General features: G+C 38.3%; 1 protein-coding gene across 25 annotated transcripts in view; it reads right to left on the reverse strand.

Annotated features, from left to right (window-relative positions):
• The window catches only part of DLG2 (discs large MAGUK scaffold protein 2), a 1,004,454-nt gene that overhangs the window by 7,390 nt on the left and 976,770 nt on the right, over positions 1-20,294 (reverse strand). For 16 of the 25 annotated variants that reach the window (XM_051779210.1, XM_051779204.1, XM_051779207.1 and 13 more), the window contains 5 exons: positions 19,223-19,322; positions 6,596-6,646; positions 5,741-5,842; positions 4,611-4,783; positions 3,791-3,900 (listed from right to left, as the gene is read on the reverse strand). In XM_051779210.1, coding sequence (XP_051635170.1) covers positions 3,791-3,900; positions 4,611-4,783; positions 5,741-5,842; positions 6,596-6,646; positions 19,223-19,322 — 536 coding nt within the window. Of the gene's footprint in view, positions 1-3,790; positions 3,901-4,610; positions 4,784-5,740; positions 5,843-6,595; positions 6,647-15,408; positions 15,451-18,280; positions 18,327-19,222; positions 19,323-20,294 lie in introns of all 25 variants that reach the window. The other 9 variants (XM_051779212.1, XM_051779209.1, XM_051779206.1 and 6 more) reach the window with 3 other exon arrangements.

Below are 20,294 nucleotides of genomic sequence, written 5' to 3' on the forward strand. Positions count from 1 at the left end.
TTATTGGGTACCAATAATGTAAAAACATAAACAGCCAGTTACATTCTGATTTTCTTAGTGTTTTGTTATATGCTGGAGCATTTCTGCTTCAACAGAAGCATTATTTAATAACTTTAAGAAATGAGTTGTCTTGCCTGTACATGCTCATCTTTTAATACCACTATATACTTTCAGTGATGAAGCTTGTACTTATTCACAGCCTTACACTTATATGCCTGCAGATGTCCAAAGTAATTGTCAATAATAAGTAGAGTTTGCCCATTCTAGCATTTTTTCACAGCATGGATTAATTTTTCTTGAAATGTGATGAAAATTTTCTGAGGCAACTAGGAAGGCAAGAGAAAGGAGCATCTTGTGTTCTACATAAATCTGACTTAATGCCTTGTACTGAATCATATGATTATGTGGTAATGGACTGCATACAATATGACATGGGTGATGCACGTAGGAAATTATGTGCATTACGGTGCATAAAAAAATGATCTACAAAGGGTACAACAGTATGAACTTGCTACAACTAACTCCCACCTGGCTTCTGAAAAACACCCTGGAAGATGTCTAGGATGCAAAAATGTGTTTCTAGAAATGGCTTACTGCTGCCTACCTATATAACTAAGCATATAGCTGGGAACACTGCTTAGAACAATCTCTCCGGAAGTACTAAAGCAATGGAGAAAGCAGGTTTATAAAATGAAGGTAAGAAAGATTTCTTAAAAAATGTATGACAGTAACTTTAGGTTATATAGATAGGTTTAGCATTTGCCAATCTGTGTGTTGTCCTGCTAAATTTGTAATACTACTTTTTCTATTGAGTGGAAAGATTGCTATCTAATTGAGCTCAGGTGGACTTATCAGCTACACCTACTTGAACATCTCTTTAGGTGACTGAACCAAAACTCTGTCTTGAAGTGGGACATACCATTGCAAATTCTTAGCCAAACTTAACATTTTCATCTTAAGGACACTCAGATAATATTGTAGTGCTAACAACCTCCTCCTTCCAGATCTATTTCTGGTAAATTTCAGAGAAGTCTTCCTCAGGATCTTTGAATTAGCAGAAGAGATAATACAAATGAAAATACAAACAAATGTTTATAATACAAATTATTTTGAAATAGGTACAAATTTGCCTTACACATTCAGGTTATAGATTTGCCTGGAGTATAAAACTGTGCTAGTTGTATTCATGCCTCTGCCCATCCTGTGCCTTCAGAAGAAAAGGGAGGACCCTGATAACTATTTTTCATGATGAATTAAAAGTGCTGTCATACTGCAGTTCCTTTTATTTTTTTTATTTCCTAGTTGGGGACCTGCACAGCTCGTGAATTCAAAATAATCCTCCAGGCATATTTTCCATGGTCTTCCTCTTCTCCCAGTGAAGAGCTCACCCAGGCAGGTTTTTTCTCGCTTCTATTTCTCATCACCCTGATCTCAACACTGTCGTACTTCCTCTAGAGAGAGAGCCTGATTGAAGGGTACCAACAAGGATGCCTTTGGGAGTAAACCAGGTGGAATTGTGTAGAGGTAGGGAGAGAGGAAGGGAGGAAGGAAGGAAGGGAGGGAGGGAGGAAGGGGTGATGGAGCAGTATTTTTACACCAATGGCCATGTGTTCTGATTGCTTTTACATCCAATAACCCCTTATAGTCTTCCATCACTGTGGTTGTGTTAGTAGGGTATTTCCAGAAAACCTGGAATAACCAAATTTCAAGTGAAGGGCAAGCTTAATTTATGTTCCCTTCACTCTTCTTGCTTCCACTGTCAGATGGGTGCAAAAGAGCATATGCATAAACGAGTTAGACTACAACTTTATGTGATAATTTTGCTGAAAGAATAAACCTTTTCTTATTGTTTCTCTGCATCTTGTGATTAGAATTTTTTTGTCCTTTATGTTTTGACTTTGCTACTACAGTAACTTTCAACTTATTTGTATGAACAAGAAAAGACCTACAGGACCATCAAGTCCAACCTTTGATTTATCACCACCTTGTCAACTAGACCATAGCACTAAGTGCCACATCCAGTTGTTTCTTGAACAACACATTTGTTTTATTGCCTATTGCTTTGGTTCAACAACAGGATGATTGTCATAATATTTTGCATCTTCATAACACCATTCAGTCAATCTGTTCAATGATTTGCTGTTCTAACATTAAATCAATGAAGCCTTTATGTTATTGCCACTTTTCTGGTTCTGCCTGATGTATTTTTCAGAGTAAGGGCCTCTTTTATTTACTTTCTTTTTTTTTAATCCTTCCAGAGGCAGTGCTAGGATTAAAAAAATAATGGAAATGTTTTATGAATGCAAAATCTGTACATTAAAATCTATGTTAAAACAACCAATGTAGAAGGTAGGCTATCAGACAACCCTTCTTCTGTACAGTATCAAAATCAGAATACAATTGAATTGTAGGGCTTGAAGAAATGTCAGAAAGTCATCCAGTCCAAGATGGCTTTTGGTCAGGATGGGGCTACATAAGTACCACATCCTGTGCATCATTCCCTGTAATGTGACTGGACATTCAACAACCTCATTGCCAAAAGGCAGGGCCAGGGAGAATGCACATTCATGGGATGGGTTGTTTTGGCATTCTCCAGCTCTGTGACCAATGTCTGTGAGCACAGAGTTACTATTGCTAGACACAGATCTGTAACAGGAGGGTGGGTGCCTACATTTTACCTGTGAAACACATACGTATGGCATTACCTGGCCTTTGCAGAGCCTTGGGCGAGGAGAAGGCGCAGAGGTCAAAATTTCATTCCTATCACAGCAAAATAAGCTGATAGCTCTTGCCTTACCTTGAGTGTACATGGAAAACAACTTGATAACAATGTTTTTTGTCCTAAGCTTTAATCAGTATGAGGATCAATTCCATATTTCCTCCTCAGCCTTCTCTTTGTTACACTAGATAATGCTCATTCCTCCTCCACGAGCAGGATGGAACCAAGAACCAGGCCAGCACTACAGCTGAGGCCTCATCCATCCCCAGTAAAACAAAATAGCTGTCTATTGTGTCCTTACACAACACTGATATGAATATAGCCTACAGTGGCGGTTTCCTTTTTTGCAACCGTTAGCCATCCAATTCAAATTCCTGTGTAATCCACCCCAACTGCCAGATGCTTTTCTGCAGTGTACAGCTTAATTATTCCATTTGTACTCCTGCATTTAATTTTCTCCCCTTTGTGCTGAATTTTATCTTACTGATCTTATATTGAGTTTCAATCTTATCCTCCAAAGTTCATGTCACCTTGGTGAGCCTTGACAGCATGAAGTTGGTACCTTTTCTTTCATTCTTTTGAGTGTTACATTTGCCCCTCTCCAGTCCCACGGCTCCTTGCCTATCCTCTTACAGACCTTCAGGCAAATGAAGGGCTTTTATGAAGAAGCACGCACCTCAAACCTTGCACAGGTTTAACCTTCTGGTTTGTGCCCTTGACCAGACTCTACACCCCAGGAACACTCGAGGCTGGATGGGATAAGCCATGCTGCTCGAGTCCTTGGTGGACTTGTTGCACAGGTTGGAGCAAGTATATCGAGCACTGGCAGGGAGTGCTTCATGGTCCAACATGTAAGCCCACATGTCCCAGTCTGAAAGGTTCAAAGGGAGTTCTGGCTTTGAACAACGGACAATAGTGGACGACAGGCTGTGAGGACAAGTCTACACTGTTCCCACTTTCCCTCATTATTACTCATTATAGAGAACAGGAAAAATGTAGACTCAAGACCTGTGTGGTGCCACTTGAGGTTGTACCCTGAAAAACAAAATGCTTGAAGAAGTTTATACTCACATCAGAGGCTCCCATGATTTAGGCTTAATGAAGATAGCGATGGGATAGAGTTGTGCAACTTGTAGTCGTTTGATAGCATTTCCTGACACATCAAGTATACAGTGCTTGCCCTGTTGGAAGCAGATGAGGATGTGTTTATTTTTGCAGAGTTTCCTGCAGATCAGCCAAAAGATAGGAAGCAATTCTGCAATGCAGTGCCCTGGAACAGGGCCATTACTGGCACACCAGGGAAGGGGGAAGCCCAGGGCATGTGTTCCACTACTTTATGTTCTTTCCTTTACTTTGGTGCTAATACAAAATATACACTGACAATATGGAAACAAACTTGGGTTTTATTTTTTCCTGGGAGGAAATTTGTAGGGGCAGGAGGATTTTCTTGAGATAAGGAAAATCAATTCATAAAGGTTAATATGATGTCTATGTTCTTACTGGTCAAATAAGTTCTTGTTTATGTCAAAGACTCTCCATGTTACCGGAGACAAATAATGTAGTCTTTCTGTGGTTTGTTCTTCTGCCTCTATGAAAGTGAGTTAAGTTTATCTACCTGTCTTACAGAAGGAAGAGAAAAGGCTGTTTTGGGCTGTACTTGAGGCACTGTATTAGAATCCTGAATCCATGGCACTACATCCAAGTACAGGAAGTGTCAAGGATGATGTAATTCAAAGCAGAGACTCCGCTTGTGGAGTCATTATAAAGCCTATAAATATTAGGATGCCATTTTGCAGATATTTTCTATTTTTGCCAGAGAATCATATCTGAGACACAATATGGAAACAAAGCAGATCATATTGTATAGGCAATAAAACTAGTGTCAACCTACCCTTTCTGCCACAAATCTCACAGACTGGACACTAGTTCCATATAAATTATCATTGTACTGCCCAGCTTCTATAAATTTGTGCTCTTGGATATCTTTTTCCATTTGTTCTCTTGAAATGACAAAATGATAATCTCTCCCATCCACTTCATAGTCACGCTTTGGCCGTGTGGTATCTGCATGAAACAAAAGATGGAAGATAAAAAAGTCTGTAAAAACATTTAATGCAAAAAATGCAGCAATGAAGGCTTGCTCAGTGGGCAATGCTGGATCTGCTCTAAGGGGAGGCACTCCACATCTGAGAGTAGACTTTGGCTACTACAGATTGTTTTCAATGGAGTCATGACAATAAAGCTGTCTTTGTGTAGTAATACCTTCTAATGTTTACCTCCAGTCAATACAGGCTAAAATAAAATTAGGGTTTACCAGAATTCCACTTTTTTTCATCAGGAACACAAAAAACCCTCATATATAAAATGCATTCCAGATTGTAAATCTAATGTTATCATGACGATAAAATGAATCGTAATCTAATCAATTTAGCCTTATTTATAGGCCTGATTCGGTTCTCACCTCTAGCAGTTTTAAGGTAACATATTTGCAGAGACAACAGTTTAAAATGAAGTATAACTGCAATCAGGGCCTGAAATAGATAGCGAGCTCTAATGATTCAAGTTATAAATACTCTGTTTAATTCAGGGTCTAACATTGCTTTCAAATTCAACAGTCTAGATCTCACATAATTCACAGATTATTCCGTATTTTATAGGTGGATGCTGTGCAATTGAGCTGAACCATTTTACATTTTACCAGTATTTCAAACATATCTTATTTAAGAAACCATAGATGGATTGATTACTAAACTGAGTTAGTGACTAGAAAGTTCCTTGTTTAAAAAAGCCCTAGAGTTTTTGAGACAATTCTTTTGAGAAATGTTTTCCAGACCTTCACAACCTTTTTTTAAATTTTATTTATTTGTTCCTTTCCCCTTTTCTGTGTGATGGAAAAATGACCTTTGAGAAACTCAACTACATATGGTTTATGCATACTGTTTTCACAGAAATTTATTTAATGTGTAGCACCAAGGGATACAGTTCACTCAGCTGCAGAACTAGGAGTAAAATCATACTTACGTGGTACACATGATCCAAACTTATCAGGGAATTCAGATATCAAATCATCGTTGATCCGATCTTTCATAGGACCCAGAATAATAACCGGCCTGGTGTAATTAACTGAACAACAAAAAGAAAGGCACATTTTGATGATCTTACTGGTAAATAATAAATAAATTTACCCAAATATGCACTAACCATAGTTTTTGTTTTCATATATGAAGTAAAAACTTAGGTGCACATTTTATTGATGAATATTTTATTTATTGACATGAATAAGGAAATGGAACTAGTACCATTGCAGAGCTCTGTGATGATCCATGTGCAAGGTCAAATGATTACGTGGAAGCATATATATTTGCTATCGCTCAAGAAGGCCACTCCCAAATACTTGCAGATGGACTCTTCCATGAGGCATGGAAAGGTTGTTGTAGCCTTTCTTTCTCCTGTAGTTATATGAGTGCATTCCCCATTAAATTGGGTGAGTGCACTCCCAGTTTCAGTTGCCTTCCCATGGGTTCATCTACACTGGGTAGTGGCACATATCATGAAAAGCAAAATAACAAAGACCTTCCATATAACAATATTACAGTAAATCTAGAAAATCTGCATCAATATTTTGTAGATTGATTAACGTATGTATTAGTAAAGCCCATGAGAGCATACTGGAGAGAGTCCTGGGAATGCTAGGAAGTGGGAGCTTTCAAGGAAGATCCTTATATAATTTTTTTCATATGCGATAGGCTGAGTGTCCAAGAAAAAGAAGCCACAGAGAATCTGTGACTGGCACAGCAAGGCTTACTGCTCTACTGGCCCCAAAACTGTGAAATGAAATATATAAGGAACAGTGGTAGAAAAGCAGATGAAACTTACTTTCCTGTCTTGTGACTGGTTCATAAGAAAGGATGCAGTCTTCTTGGCCTCCTGATGAGAAAAGAAAGAGGAGAGATTGAAGCTGACAAGAAATACATGGAGTACTTAAGCTTGATAAAATGCTTCACATGGAGACAGACTGAGACAGACACGTCTCTCTGATAAGCCTTTCACCTGAACCATTCCAAAGCCCATCATAACTTCCAGATGTAGAGAAAGATTTTTTCCTTCCCCTCCCTCCCCTTCCAAGTCTTTCAATTCTCTTTACTGAAATTGGGCTTTTTCAATGATGGGCAACAAGGCTTTATTTATTGATTTGATAGCAAGGCTGTTTACAAGGATAGTGCAGAAATTTAAGATGCAATTCTTTCTCTTGTCTTATTGTTAAGGCTCTAACATGTTGCTGTAGAGCAAATCCAAAGGCTACCTAGATGGAACACTTTTTATCCATATGTATAAACATAAATACATTTTGGTTGACTGTTCTTCTGTGCATAGCCTCTACAGTTTAGTTCATCCACAGTCTAACATCAAGCTACAAGCTATTTTCTGACACTTCTCCCTTCCCTGAATACAAATCACAGACTCAAAGAATGGTTGGAGTTGAAATGGACATCTGGAGATCACCTAGTCCAATCGCCCCTGCTAAAGAAGGTTCAGCTAGAACAGGTTGTACAGGATCATGTCTAGGCAGGTTTTGAATACCTTCAGAGAAGGTCTCACCGCATCATATTTTACACGCTTATCCTCCCTCTGCCCCTGTTAGGACAGTGCTGTTTCCTCTGGTGATGTTTAGGGAACTAAAGCAGGTAAATTTGCCATGAGAAACAAATGACATTACATGGGCTACAATTTGGGTGCAGGTGTGCAGTTCTTGAAAGAGAGTGCAGGAGGAGAGGGAAGAGGATTCTTCACCTAATGCATGAATAATTCCTGCACATTTCTTTTTCTGGGTCACTGCCATATACTTGAGGGTTCTGGTAGGTTCTAAATATGATTTAGACTTAGCAAAGTTTAAAACGATGATTTTACTTTTACTCAGTTCAGGGTTTGTCTTGGAGAAGATCCACAGATAGGATTTTGCAATTAATTTAGATATTACAGAAGAAAAAGTATCATAATGTACACCAGCGCTTTGTAAAATAGACAGGGTTGCCCTCATTTCATCTTCTTGGATGCACATGAGCCTGTGTTACATTATTCCTGCCAGACCAAAGTGTGCACATACAGGGGAACAGCACTACCTGATGCCTGATGGAAACACATGTAGGGTCTAGAGGTGGGTACACCTCACACTGAAGTAGTCTGACTGCTGTCTGAGTCACTATTGAGGCTCCACTAACTATATTAAAAAGCTTTGTGGTGGATGCAATGCCTAGCTCTCAAGAAGGTATAAAACTTTTTGCGGTTTAATCTTAAGCTGACTCCCACATCATGAGTCTAATATATTGATGGATATCATTTTTTGTGGTGTATTATCTAGGCAGCTGTGACAAATGTGTAAGAAAGTAAAAGTAAAAATAATGTTGTAATTGAGGACAGTAATTGGAAAATCAAAGAAAAAACCTGTACTGATGTGTTAGGAGAGAGGGAAAACTGACAGTTGACATAGGACGAACTCCAGCCCAGCAATGGTGCTGAAGTAGCAAAGGAGAGAACACAATTTTTAATAAAAGGAAGAGATTAGACAGCTTTTGAGGAAAAGGTCACATAACATGAGTAGTGTGAATAATGGATTTTCTTCTCTATTTGCATATGTTTGATATTGTAATCACTTAACTTTGGGTTTTTGTAAAGTTAAAATAATATGATTATTGTTACGCTAGTTTTCATGCATCAGATGTATTATTTTCCCTTAAGTTTCTCTGGAAATTTTAGGGGTGATGTAAAAGTCAGGATGCCCCATTCCACTGAAGATTAAATGATTCACTCTCCAGGTTTGATGAGGGTGCTCCTGCGTTGCCTTCCCTCCATCCCACAGGAGCCAAGGCTATATTTTCTGACAGCCTGAGAAAGTCAATCTTGGGGTGGGTGATGAAGCCATTATGGGCCAGTTGTGTGGAGGGGAGCCTGTTTGTATGAATACAATCCTAAAGTTTAAAAAACTTGTTTTAATGGATATTTCAGCTAATTTCAGCAACATGAGGCATGAGTGCTTGTGTCTGAGCTAGTCCTTAGGTACTCTTTGGAGCCAGTGGCTACCTACAAATAGGAAAGGGCTTATTCTAAGACATGAGTCATCTGACTGTTTTAGATGTCTACTGTGTGATGAGAGAAAAAGTCAGAAGGGTGTGTTTGTCTCCATTGTCCCATAAAAACATGTCAGATGCAGACACCTACATTTAAATAGCAGAATCTCATTGGAATGACACTGTAAATAGCAACTGAAGGAAAAGACAGTCGCTCTGACACTACTGTTCAAAATTTTATTTTTTTTAAACTGTAAACTAATATTTGGCTTTGGCACAGCTTTATAACCAGCACTGATAAGCCAGCACAGATTTTACCTTCTCTTTTGCCCAGGCTCTGGCAGACATGTCTACATGCTAAAGTTGTTGGCACATCCACACTATCAGTAGGGAGAGAAACGAACCCGTTGTTTTACAGAAATCTCGTAAAGCTGTGACCATATTGAAAGCAAAGAAAAATTCTTCAGCCCACTCAAACTGTGCTGAAGTTTAAGCCATTGGGAAGGGTTGCATCAAGTAAGGAGAAATTTTGAGGCTGACTGTGATACACAGGGACTTAAAGACAGACATCTTCCTGAGGTAAGCCTCTTTAGTCCCAAGTTCCAGACTCAACATGGAGTGCAAGTATGGGGGAAAGCTGTACTGTTTCCACTATTTTTCTTTTCTGGGAAAAGGACTCAGAAGCTCAAATTTGTAAGTGAATAAAATGCTACCAAGTACTGTCCAGAAAAAACCCTGTAGGTCCTCAGAGGCTACTATGCATTTTAGCTGTACCAGATAGCATTTTTTAATGATCTCTACTCAGTCAGTACTTTATGGTTTTGAATCAGTCCACAAAGTATTAAGCATAGTGAAGAGCTCTAGAGTCAATCAATAATCGGGTTGCTATAACCTTGTGATAGCTTTGAGGTGTGAGACACAATATGAAATCCATCAGGACACAGGCTCTTATTTATCATTTGCCTAAGCTTCATTTACCACCCACATTAATGGCTTAATTAGCACAGGTTAGCTGTATTGGTCTAGAAAATCTTTGTGACATTTAACACATAAAACACAAAGAGGAAAAAGCAAAAGACCTTTCTATAGGATTTTGGCAGGATCCCTTGCTTTCAGTAAAATGCCATCAAGTCAAAAAGGAGAAGAAAAGAAAAAAATTAAGAAAAGAGAAGAAAGAAAAAGGAAACTTTCCTAAATGTAATATATTTATGAGTTAAATTATTAGAGGGCTTTCACTTTCCAAGGACCACTCCCTGCTTCCCTTTGTTCTTGGTTTGCCTGTTGGTGATTTCTCATGCTTGGGAAGAGAAGAATAACCTGGAGTTTGTTATAACTTATAGCCTCTATGAAATGGGCAGAGAGGTCCTGCACAAGCAGGTGAGTTTCACAAGGACTACTAATTTCAAGTTTTTCAAGGGATTTTATAGGGTTTCAGATGGGTATACCTGAAAGGGCCTCTGTTTTTCCTTTCTGATTAGATGCCAGAGAGTCTGTGAAAGACTCAAAATCAGTTTCAATGTAGACCACTTTCATGTAACCTATAAAAAGGCCCCATTTCCTATTGTCTTGGCACAGCATCCAGAGCTTCAACAGTGCTGGTGTTACTGCATACATCATTTGGGTAATGGCCTAGGAGAGCTGCTGTGAGCTACCATGGTGCAGCCACTCTGTGAACAAATGTCCTTCCTCATCAAGTACCTCATCTAGTGGGAATCCAGGGGTTTTGGCATCCTAATAATGTCTGCAAATGAAAAACTCTGTAAAGGGATCTAAGGAGGTGACTAACAGAAAAGTAGTACTAGTGAAGCCAGTGAGACATTATTTATGATTTTAGAAAAATCAAAGAGAATTTTTGGGTTCATTAAAATTTATGGACTAATGGTGGTGGTTACCATCAATACACATACAAAATACTTGTAGATGAGACAAATTAATTTAATTTTTGAGCTCTTGCCTGAATTTTGTTGCTCAGCTGGATCTAAAATCAAAGAAGGCTTACTTTTCTGTCACTATTCATTTAGATTTTGGGCTAATGTCTGAATTACCTGAATTGTACTTGCAAGATCTTGGAGAAATCAATTTCTTGCTCTGTTTCATCTGCACTGGACAGTCAATACCCCAGCCTCTATTTGGTTCAAAATCCCTTTCCTGTACCTCTGTTTATATGAGTAAACAAGATTTTTGGAAATATATTGATAGCTATGAAAGGCTGGAAATCCAATATACAAAAAAGATCATCATAGTCTGAGAATGAACTTATGACTGAAAAGTCATCTATGGGCACTATATGTTTAAGATCAATATAGCTTTGTGGGTATAAAATGAGACTTCAATACTTGTGCCAATTTGAGTATACTTCAATAACTTCATAATTCTGGGAAGCCAATATAAGTGTCCTTGTTAATCAGTAGCCTAGCATAATAATCAGGACTACTTCAACCTTGTTCTGAGTCTTCAGATCTCATCAGAAGATTGACTTGCTGATTTGCTGACAGAGAGTAAAAATTTTTGTTTCTAACACTTTTTGTTATTTTTGACTTTTAGTTATGTATTGCCTCTCTAGGTAATTGGTGCAATCACAGCCAGTTATACAATTAGGCTAAACAGATGCAGTAATGTGCATGTAATTTTGATGACAGCTGTAAGAACCTTTACTGACCTAAGTGTAAGAGGAGAGAAACATCTGCAGGAGAGAAACTTGAAATTCATGGCCATTATGAAAATAAGTCTCGCAAAATAAAAACTGATGAGCCCAAGGTAAAAAATGTGTCCTTATAAGCTTGATTTGAAAAAGAAATCACAAAATTTTGAGTTGCAGAGCTCAAAATAAACTTTTAATCATGGCTTGATTAACTGGTTCAGGGATAAGTAAAAATTGGCTGTATGTGTCCTTATAACAAAAAGTAAAACTTCCTGATAGACCAGAACTTCATATACCACTCTTCAAACTTGGTTTTACTTTTGAGAACAGGAACAAATAAACTAACACAGTTATAGACTTCATAATAGCATGGCCCTGTGATTCAGCAGCAGCTGTGTGGGAACTCAGTCTCTTTAAGATAAGCCAGCATTTGTTCCTGGCTCAAAAATACTTTTTTTATTTATAAAGGGTCAGATTCTACTTTCAAATGTTTCTGCAGTTCCCCCTGAAGCTAATGGAGCTCATGGTTATCTGTTGGGCTAAAGAAAATCACACTGTTGGCTCCAACTCTTTTGTTCACAACAACCCAGTGTTGAGGGCACTGGCAGAAGAAATCTGGTTTACTTTCTGCAACAGCCTTGTTGCTAAGAAGGGGACAAAGAATTTTCTCTTGAAACCACATAAGAGGACTTTCAATAATATTATTATTACAAAATAAAAAATATCTGACTTCTGTCAAAAATGTTTTTTTAACCCTAGAGACAAAAGCAATCCTTTAGCCAAATAGTCAAATTTTTAAGCAATATATTTTTCTAAAAAACTATGAACGCACGAAAATATCTCCTAGAAAAAACCCAGTTGATTTGTGACCCCCCTATTAATCACTGTCCAGGTCGCAGCCTGGATATCTCTAGAAGCCTTTAACATTCCTGGTTTGGAATGGTTCTAGGAATGATCAAGTAGTATAGGTTTTGACACTAGCTACTTTTCACTAAGTGCTCACCATGAGAAGCAAAAGTTAGAGAAATGTTAAAACAATTGCCAGAGATCCACTAGAAAAAATGCAGAACACCTCTCTCTGGATTCCATCCGGTCTGTTTTTACAAAGACAAATATGAAGGTCTGCAGGAAAACACCCAGCAGTTACCAGTCATTTCTTACCAATACACTTTTTCTTTGAGCTGGCCAAGGTGTGAATTGCTGATTTCATAGAACCATAGAATTATTTAGGTTGGAAAGGACAAGTCTAACTTTGCCAAGCCCCACTAAACCCTGACCCTGAGCACATCTTTTAAATCCCTCTAGAGATGGTGACTTAACCACGTCCATGGGCATCCTACTCCAATGTTCAATAACCCTTTCAGTAGAGAAATTTTGTCTACTATCCAATCTAAACCTTTCCTGGTGCAACTTGAGGCCATTTCCTCTTCCTGTTGCTTGTTACTTTGGAGAAGAGACTGGCTTCACTTTACTACAACCTCTTTTCGGATGCTACTCATAACATTTGTGCCCCAAACCCTTCTCCAGCTTCACTGCCCTTCTGTGGACATGCTCCAGCATGTCAGTGTCTTTCTCAGAGCAAGGGGCCCGTAGCAGAACACAGGATCTGAGGTGTGGCCTCACTAGTGCTGAGTGCTGGGGGACAATCACTTCCCCTTGTCCTGCTGGCCACACTATTGCTGATATATGCCAGGATGCCACTGGCCTTCTTGGCCACCTGGGCACGCTGCGGGCTCATATTGAGCCACTGTTGACCAGCACCCTCTTAAGTCCTTTTCTGCCAGGCACCTTTCCAGCCACTCTACCCCAACTTCCCACAGTTCAGAAAGCAGTGGTGCAGGCAACCTCTTTCCTCTTGCTCATTTGCTGGAGAAACAGAATAGAAAAGGGGCATGGGGACAGGCTCACAAAATCATGCAAATCCCTTGATTCCTCCAGTTTTCTATTTCTATGCTTCCCATGAATTTTCCATCTTCACTTTTTTTCTCCTCTCATTTCACCAGTGCACAGACTGAGGGCTAGATGAGTTTGCAAGTGAACACACATGGTGTCCTCATGAAACAAACTTGTAGTGCCTCACCTTGAACACACAGATTCTCCTCCAGGTGACACCACATCACAGTAAAGAACAACTTTGCAACGTGGCACACACCCATGAATCCTTAGCAAATAAAATCAGGCCCTTTGGGCACCAGGTCCTGCATTTTTATTGTTATGCCACTTTCACTTGGCATAATCTGATTGGTTTCCTCTGCTTCTAAATGGCATATCTGTCTCCACCAGGCAGCAGTTGTTGGACATACCAGTAGTGTGTGGGGAGATCCAGCCAGCAGAATTTAAACTGGCTGCTGCTGGAGTGAGACAGGATCTTGTCCAGGTACAAACCACTCTAGAAGGAGAGTGACTGCCATGGGTAGTTGTTACTCCAACACTACTTTTCCTTCTATGTCCCAGCTAACTTTCCCAAACCATTTCTAGTACCTTTCTTGCACCTGAAAATGTACACTTTGTTTTAAGTTATTACACATCCAGTGAAGAACTGGCTACCTGTCATATCTTATGATGAAATTTGGCAACTAGGTTTTGCGGACATGCCCAAAATAATTGGCTACAACTGGGCTCTCTGATTAAGTCTGCTGTTTGGGACAGTTCATTAGCCTAGATTATCCTCTGGGCTTTTACCCTGAGCTCACCCTGAAATTTACAGACCTGGATGAGATTTGACTCATGCAAACTTTTGAAAATTTAACCTTTTGACTCATTCCTGATTGTAAAGTCAGTCTGGAAAGAGCATCTTATATTTCAAACATAAAATCCTCCTCTCCTCCTAAGTAGAGGATACATTAAAAATAAAATGGTTTAGAATTGGATCTTGGCAATTCAAGAGTGTCTACTGTTTTCTTGTGACTCTGGCAATTGCTTTCCAAGGAAACCTTTGCAATACAAGAGAATACAAACTAATTTACCATTTCTGAACAGTATACTGTTAGCTGTTTTACTGAAACAAACCAGTGTTTATCAATAGAGCTCAACTGCTATGCCTTATATCAAGACTAGTAAATATTATGTATGATACCGTTGATTACCTGAATGTATGTGGGTGCTTGGCACAAGTGCTGAGTGACTGGTGGAAAACTCGATTTGTTAAGCAAATGGCTTGAAAAAATGAAACAACTGGGTGATTTTGCAAGCAATCTGTCATTTTAGTTACCTTTTATTACATTTCTTGTAATTTATTTAATGACTTGTTTTTTTTCTGCTTTTCAGAACTTCCAGAAAAATAGCTATACTGGTTAAATTTATGGGCATTACGAAGAATTACCAAGAACATACAATCTACTTCTTGGTTATATGGTCCTGTGGAGTCTGTAAATCCAATTAAACCAGGTTGCAGGGTTGGGATGTCCACCTACAGGGTATCAGTGACATTCAGTGGCAGTGCCTAAGCAGTGAAAGTCTATCTTACTGTTTTTTTAAGACTCCAGTATGCATTATGAAATCTGTACTGTCAAAACTACAGGCTCAACGAAAATTCTGGGACTACTTCTTAGCCCTTCATACAGGTATGCAGAAATGCAAGTGAAAATTGTGACCTTGTAAAGTGGGTGCCTTTTGCAGATTTGACTACAGCTATGGAATAATTTTACTCTTAAAAGATCAACAAGAAAATTCCCCCTCCCCACTGAAGTAGACCTTTGTCACTAAACTAAATAATCCTGACTTTCATATGCTACCCAAAGCCAGGTTTAGTTTTACATCCCAGAATGCATCACAAATAACAACCTTTCTCCCTTCTCTTATAACAGTTGCTAGTTTTCTTTTACAGCTTTGTACTCAAGATATGGTTATAAATTTGAATTCCAAGCCATTTGCTCCATCTTTTTAACATTAACAAAAGAGTAGCAAGGAGAGAAACAAAATAAAAGAAACAAACAGAACAAGCAATGCAAAGTAAAAGGACTCTAATGAAAGCAGTAACTTACTGTAGCTACTTTCACTATCGCTGGCATTAGAAGAAACATGTTCTGCAAGAACAGTACAGCAAATTAAAGAACATAACCAAGCACCACAGCACAGCAGAAACTTAAAAGAACTGCCACAGTCATGCAAAGGTAGTTATGCAGAGAGGAAATAAAAACTGTGCAGTGACATCACCTGAAAATGCTCAGATAATTTACAGAAGTAAAATGAAAGCTTTCTCTCTTGTGGCATTTCAGAAAGAGACTATATGTATTAGCTAGTGATATGTGTCATGGCAAAGCTATGTCTTTTCCTGATGAGACAGTAAATGGTATCTCTTGATAATTTCATTTCAATGTATATTATAGTCAACTTGCATCTCACTGGATATCTTGAGTAATTTAATAAAATCTGAGTGTCTGCTCATATTATTCTGCACCATCAGTAATGTGCATCATTAATCATTATTAATGCACTGGAACTATTCCTGCTAAACTTCTGTATCCATCTTTAATCAGTGTGCATTATCCTGAAGGGTTAACAAATTAACATGAAAGTTGTTTTTATATCAAATATTGTAACTGTATCTATTTTACCCGGTCCAATTAAAAAAAAAAGAAAAAAAGAAAAAAGAAGACAAATTCAATGAGAAAAGTAAGAAAAAAGACATGGAAGAAGTCTTTTTCCAGTCATTGTCTAGCCTCAGAATCTGAATTGAAGTATTAAAGCCTTTACTAGACCAGTCTGGATAGGTGAACAGGACTATAAGAACTATCATAATGGGTCAGTCTTGTGGCTTGTCAAGTCAGGTGTTGTGTTTCTATTATCATACTCTTGAAAGGAAGTGCAATCTATATTATGTAATGTTGCTATTCCAAAATTGTGTCAGCAGACTATTTATGGTCGGTCACACCATGCTATATGATCTCCAGGAGTTCTGCAGGACCATATTCAACAGTGGTTTTAATAGTATGTCTGGTAGAAATGCTGATTACTTTGCATCTGAAAGATCACTTGACAGTTGAAACTTTTCAACTGGTCCCCAGGACATTTAGAAGCCAACGGCATAATGGTTATAAAGTTGGGAGCACCCTGAGTTAATGAGAAAGACAGGAACAGCGCCAAGACCACCTATTCTCTGGAAGGTGCTGCATTTCCCCCATGTACCAATTTAATAGATTAGAGTTCACAGATTGGGAATGATCGGGCTCCTGGAGCAGCAGGAATGAGAGAGGATGATATCTTATAAAAACATTAATGGAAAACCTTGATCTTGGGCCTAGGAAGAAGCTTCAAAAAGTTAAACTTACATTTTGAAGAAAAGAGCATATTGAGTTTTGGGTATTTCATAGCAAATTAACAAGTTTTATCTCAAGCTAACATGTATACGGGACCCTGAAGAACTTTACTAAAAAAGAACAAATACCCTTCATAGCAAGAACTGTCATTAAAAAACATATCTGAGTTGAATATTAACAAAATTTGAATGGGTGGGAATGTCTATAGGTGTGTCACTAATTGAAAACTAGGTGCGATATTAATAGAGGAAATAGAGCCTTAAATAATACTTCTGTGCTACTTTGTCCCATATCAATTTGCAGAATTTAGTTACCTTTTAAATAGTTGAATGTTATGAAGATTTGTCTTTGTAGGGACACAAATAATCAGGAGGGCTATCAGATCAGAAGTATTTTAATTTTCTCTAGCAGGAAAGGATCTGCATTTGTTGCTAATGAGCCGTTATGACACTTAAATGACCCCAGAATGGTTAAAATTCAGGTGGCAGAGACATTTGCTATCTATCACTGACAAAACTAGTCTTGCAGAACTGTTTTTCCTTGTACAAGAGATGAAGCTTTCATCTTTGAATTGTGAGCTACTGCATGGCTTAAAGTTAAACCATTAAAATGTCCCTTCAACAAATCAGTCAGAAACAATAATCTCCAAAACTGTGTATATGGATGTGCATTCCTGCAATTAAAAAGCACATACAAAACAGTAGGTGATGCAGCATTAACATTCACACGCATTTTGCTCCAATTACTTGGTGCTTAAGAAAAGGAATAAGAACTGAGGAAGAAGAAGCCAAACTCATGCAAGCGGCGTTTTTTAAAAATTATTTAGCTCTGGATACAGAATATAATGTAGCTATGTATGCGGAAATCAACTGCAAATATTTTATTCTATACAGTTTTTCTGGTCTAAATTTCGAGGAAGAAAAATTGTTTCTGAGCAATGATCCAACATGTTACACAGTCCGCAATGCCAAGTCTTGAGACAGGATTGCTGCATCAGAAAAAGAAATTGATTAAGGTGTGACAGAGAATAGGTTGCTAATGGTGAAATGGGTCCAAAATTAGCTTTGAAGAACTCATGGTCTTCTCTAGCCTGCAAATGACTTTGTCCATTAATAACAACTACTAATCTAAAATCCAGCAAAGTAACAAACACTCCCATGCAAAAAGCTGAAAATGCAGAAGCAACAGCATAGTCAAATTTTCTATTGACCTCATCAGGCTGTGATCATGTTAAAATGTTTAACTTTCCCTTTAGATGGAGAGGGAGGAATTTTTGCCGAAAAGAACAGTCTAGGCAGCAAAACACGTTCTAGGTATGCTACTCTACAGAACTGCCATGATGGGAACAGTAACATACTGTCAGAAACAAAAGGTGTTATTACAAAAGAAGTGAAAGTGTCTGCTTGATACACTGTATGTTATTTAATACTGTCATGCAGAACAAAACGATTGAAACATTTTTAATGCATTCACAGCTGGGTAACAAATAAAACTCTATCTTGTGCATGCTAGGAGTGGAGGGTCCTCAGAGAAGATACAGAAGCCAAAACAAAACAAAACAAAAAAGGGTTTACAGTGACCATTCCTGGGAACTTACTCAGAGTCTTTGTTCCATAACCGTCGTCACCTAATCCGGGGATGTCCTGCATGGAAGTCCCCAGAGAGAGCAATGAGAAAGGAAGAACAGCCGCAGAAGAGGAAGGAAGAAGTCAGTGGAGTTGAAATGGATACTACCATGACTGACCATGTTGATTGAGCAATCTGGATCCCTGCCTTTTCTTTCTGAAACAAATTTAGGCCCATGTTCTATGGGAATTCACCTAATGAAAGAGGCAGTGACCATGATACATGCCTTTTGGAGCCGTGAGGAAGACGGAACAACCAGAAAAATTAAGTTCCAGAAACTATCCTCACTGGGTAAATTTAGGAGAGCTATTAAGGAAAAAAAGTAAATATCTGGGCTTGAAACTAGCATATATTTTTAATAAGGCTAGTTCCCTATATAATTTAAGTAAGCAGTAAATTCTCATGGAGGTACACATTCCAAGATCTGATTTACTTCTTTAAGCTGTTAGCATAGTTGCTTCATTTAATTTTTAAACTTTCAGTGAAGTTGCCCATGGCAATTTGCTTGTAGAATATCAAAGGCAAAAAGGATACTAGAACAGACCTTTTAAAAAGTAATAGTTTAGTTTAGTATTGTGAAAGAAATCACATTTGCCTTATTTTGAGCCAATTCTGATCTAGGAATACTTCTGAGAAACAAGTTTAGATTTATGACAGGTGCCACAACAACTTTGAGGAGCCACATTTGCACTTCTAAAAATTAAGGTCACTGTTTCATTCTTCTGAAAGTGTTTTTTCCAGGGATGGAAGGACTTGCTGGATCCAAACTGCAGTCATACATTGGTCACAGTAGTAATACCTCTCCTGCCTACCTATGACAGATATTTGCCTAGATGTGTGGGATACTGGTATCATGCGTGTCACCCATTTTATGTGCTGCTGCATGTGACATCGTCTCCAAGAGGTTACTTACGTTCTGGATCACTTGTTTCCTGCTCACTCTGCTCCTTGCTCTTGTAGAATGGGAATTTTCGTGAAAAGATGAAGTTCTTTTTACGCTTGTCATTGAATGACTGTGAAGGAGAAAAGGCATGGGGCAAAAACAGGGACGTCTAATTGTTGTCACACTCATGCTGACAAAACAACTAGTTTGTAAAAGTGGAGAGAACTGTAGTGACTCAAATCAGTACAAACCAAGTGGCTTACAAATCAGAGGTGGTTGTAGTGAGGTCTGCAGGTTGAAGGCAAAGACCCTGGAGACCGGATTGATTTGATTCCAGAGGTCTCAAGTCACAACCTTCAGCTCCTTACTTGGAAATTATCGTGTTTGGCTTGTTCAGATGAAGAGCTGCAGATGGCTCAGCATGCTTTGAGATCAAGCCACCCATCTTTTGTCATAGCAGACTGTGGACAGGATTAATTAACTGGCTGAAAAGAATAGGCCATAAGGTAGAAAACAGAAGCCTTTGATTTGCTTGTAGTATGTGGTTTCAGCCCTGTGCCAATTAAAATAAAAAAAAAACTTTATTGGTAGCTGCTGCTGATTTTGTAATTTTTTTATTTGGCCTCTTCATCAACAGCTTCTTAAGTGTGTTTAAATGTTTTTTTTTTTGGGCATAGTTAAAAAAATACTTTGTTTTGTTTTATACATATATATTTACTCATTAGGGTCTTCTGTATATACTTTAGTTTTATGTGATTTAGAGATAGAATTCTGCTAATAAGCAGTATTTAATGGCATGTTAAGCAACATATATCTCTTTAATTCTTCAAATGAGGAATGAATATGGAAGAAATTGTGCTTTTTTACATGATAAACCCTTTGACTTTATAGGCAATTGCAAGGTCTCATAGCACTGTACTATGTAAAAGCAGGATATGCCTACTTGGGACATTTATTTCAAATACTAAATAAGGACATAGGGTCTCTCTACAGTCAGTTGAAAGAAGCTGGCATTTCTAGAGGGCACCTATGCAGAACTGCAGATAGTGTTTGTCTGAGGTGATCTGTGTTGTCAGTCAGACAATGTCCTACACTGTCTCTG

This window comes from Manacus candei, unplaced genomic scaffold (assembly GCF_025592945.1).
Source record: "Manacus candei isolate 608988 ecotype Guabito, Panama unplaced genomic scaffold, ASM2559294v1 h1tg000014l, whole genome shotgun sequence".
Taxonomy (NCBI): domain Eukaryota; kingdom Metazoa; phylum Chordata; class Aves; order Passeriformes; family Pipridae; genus Manacus; species Manacus candei.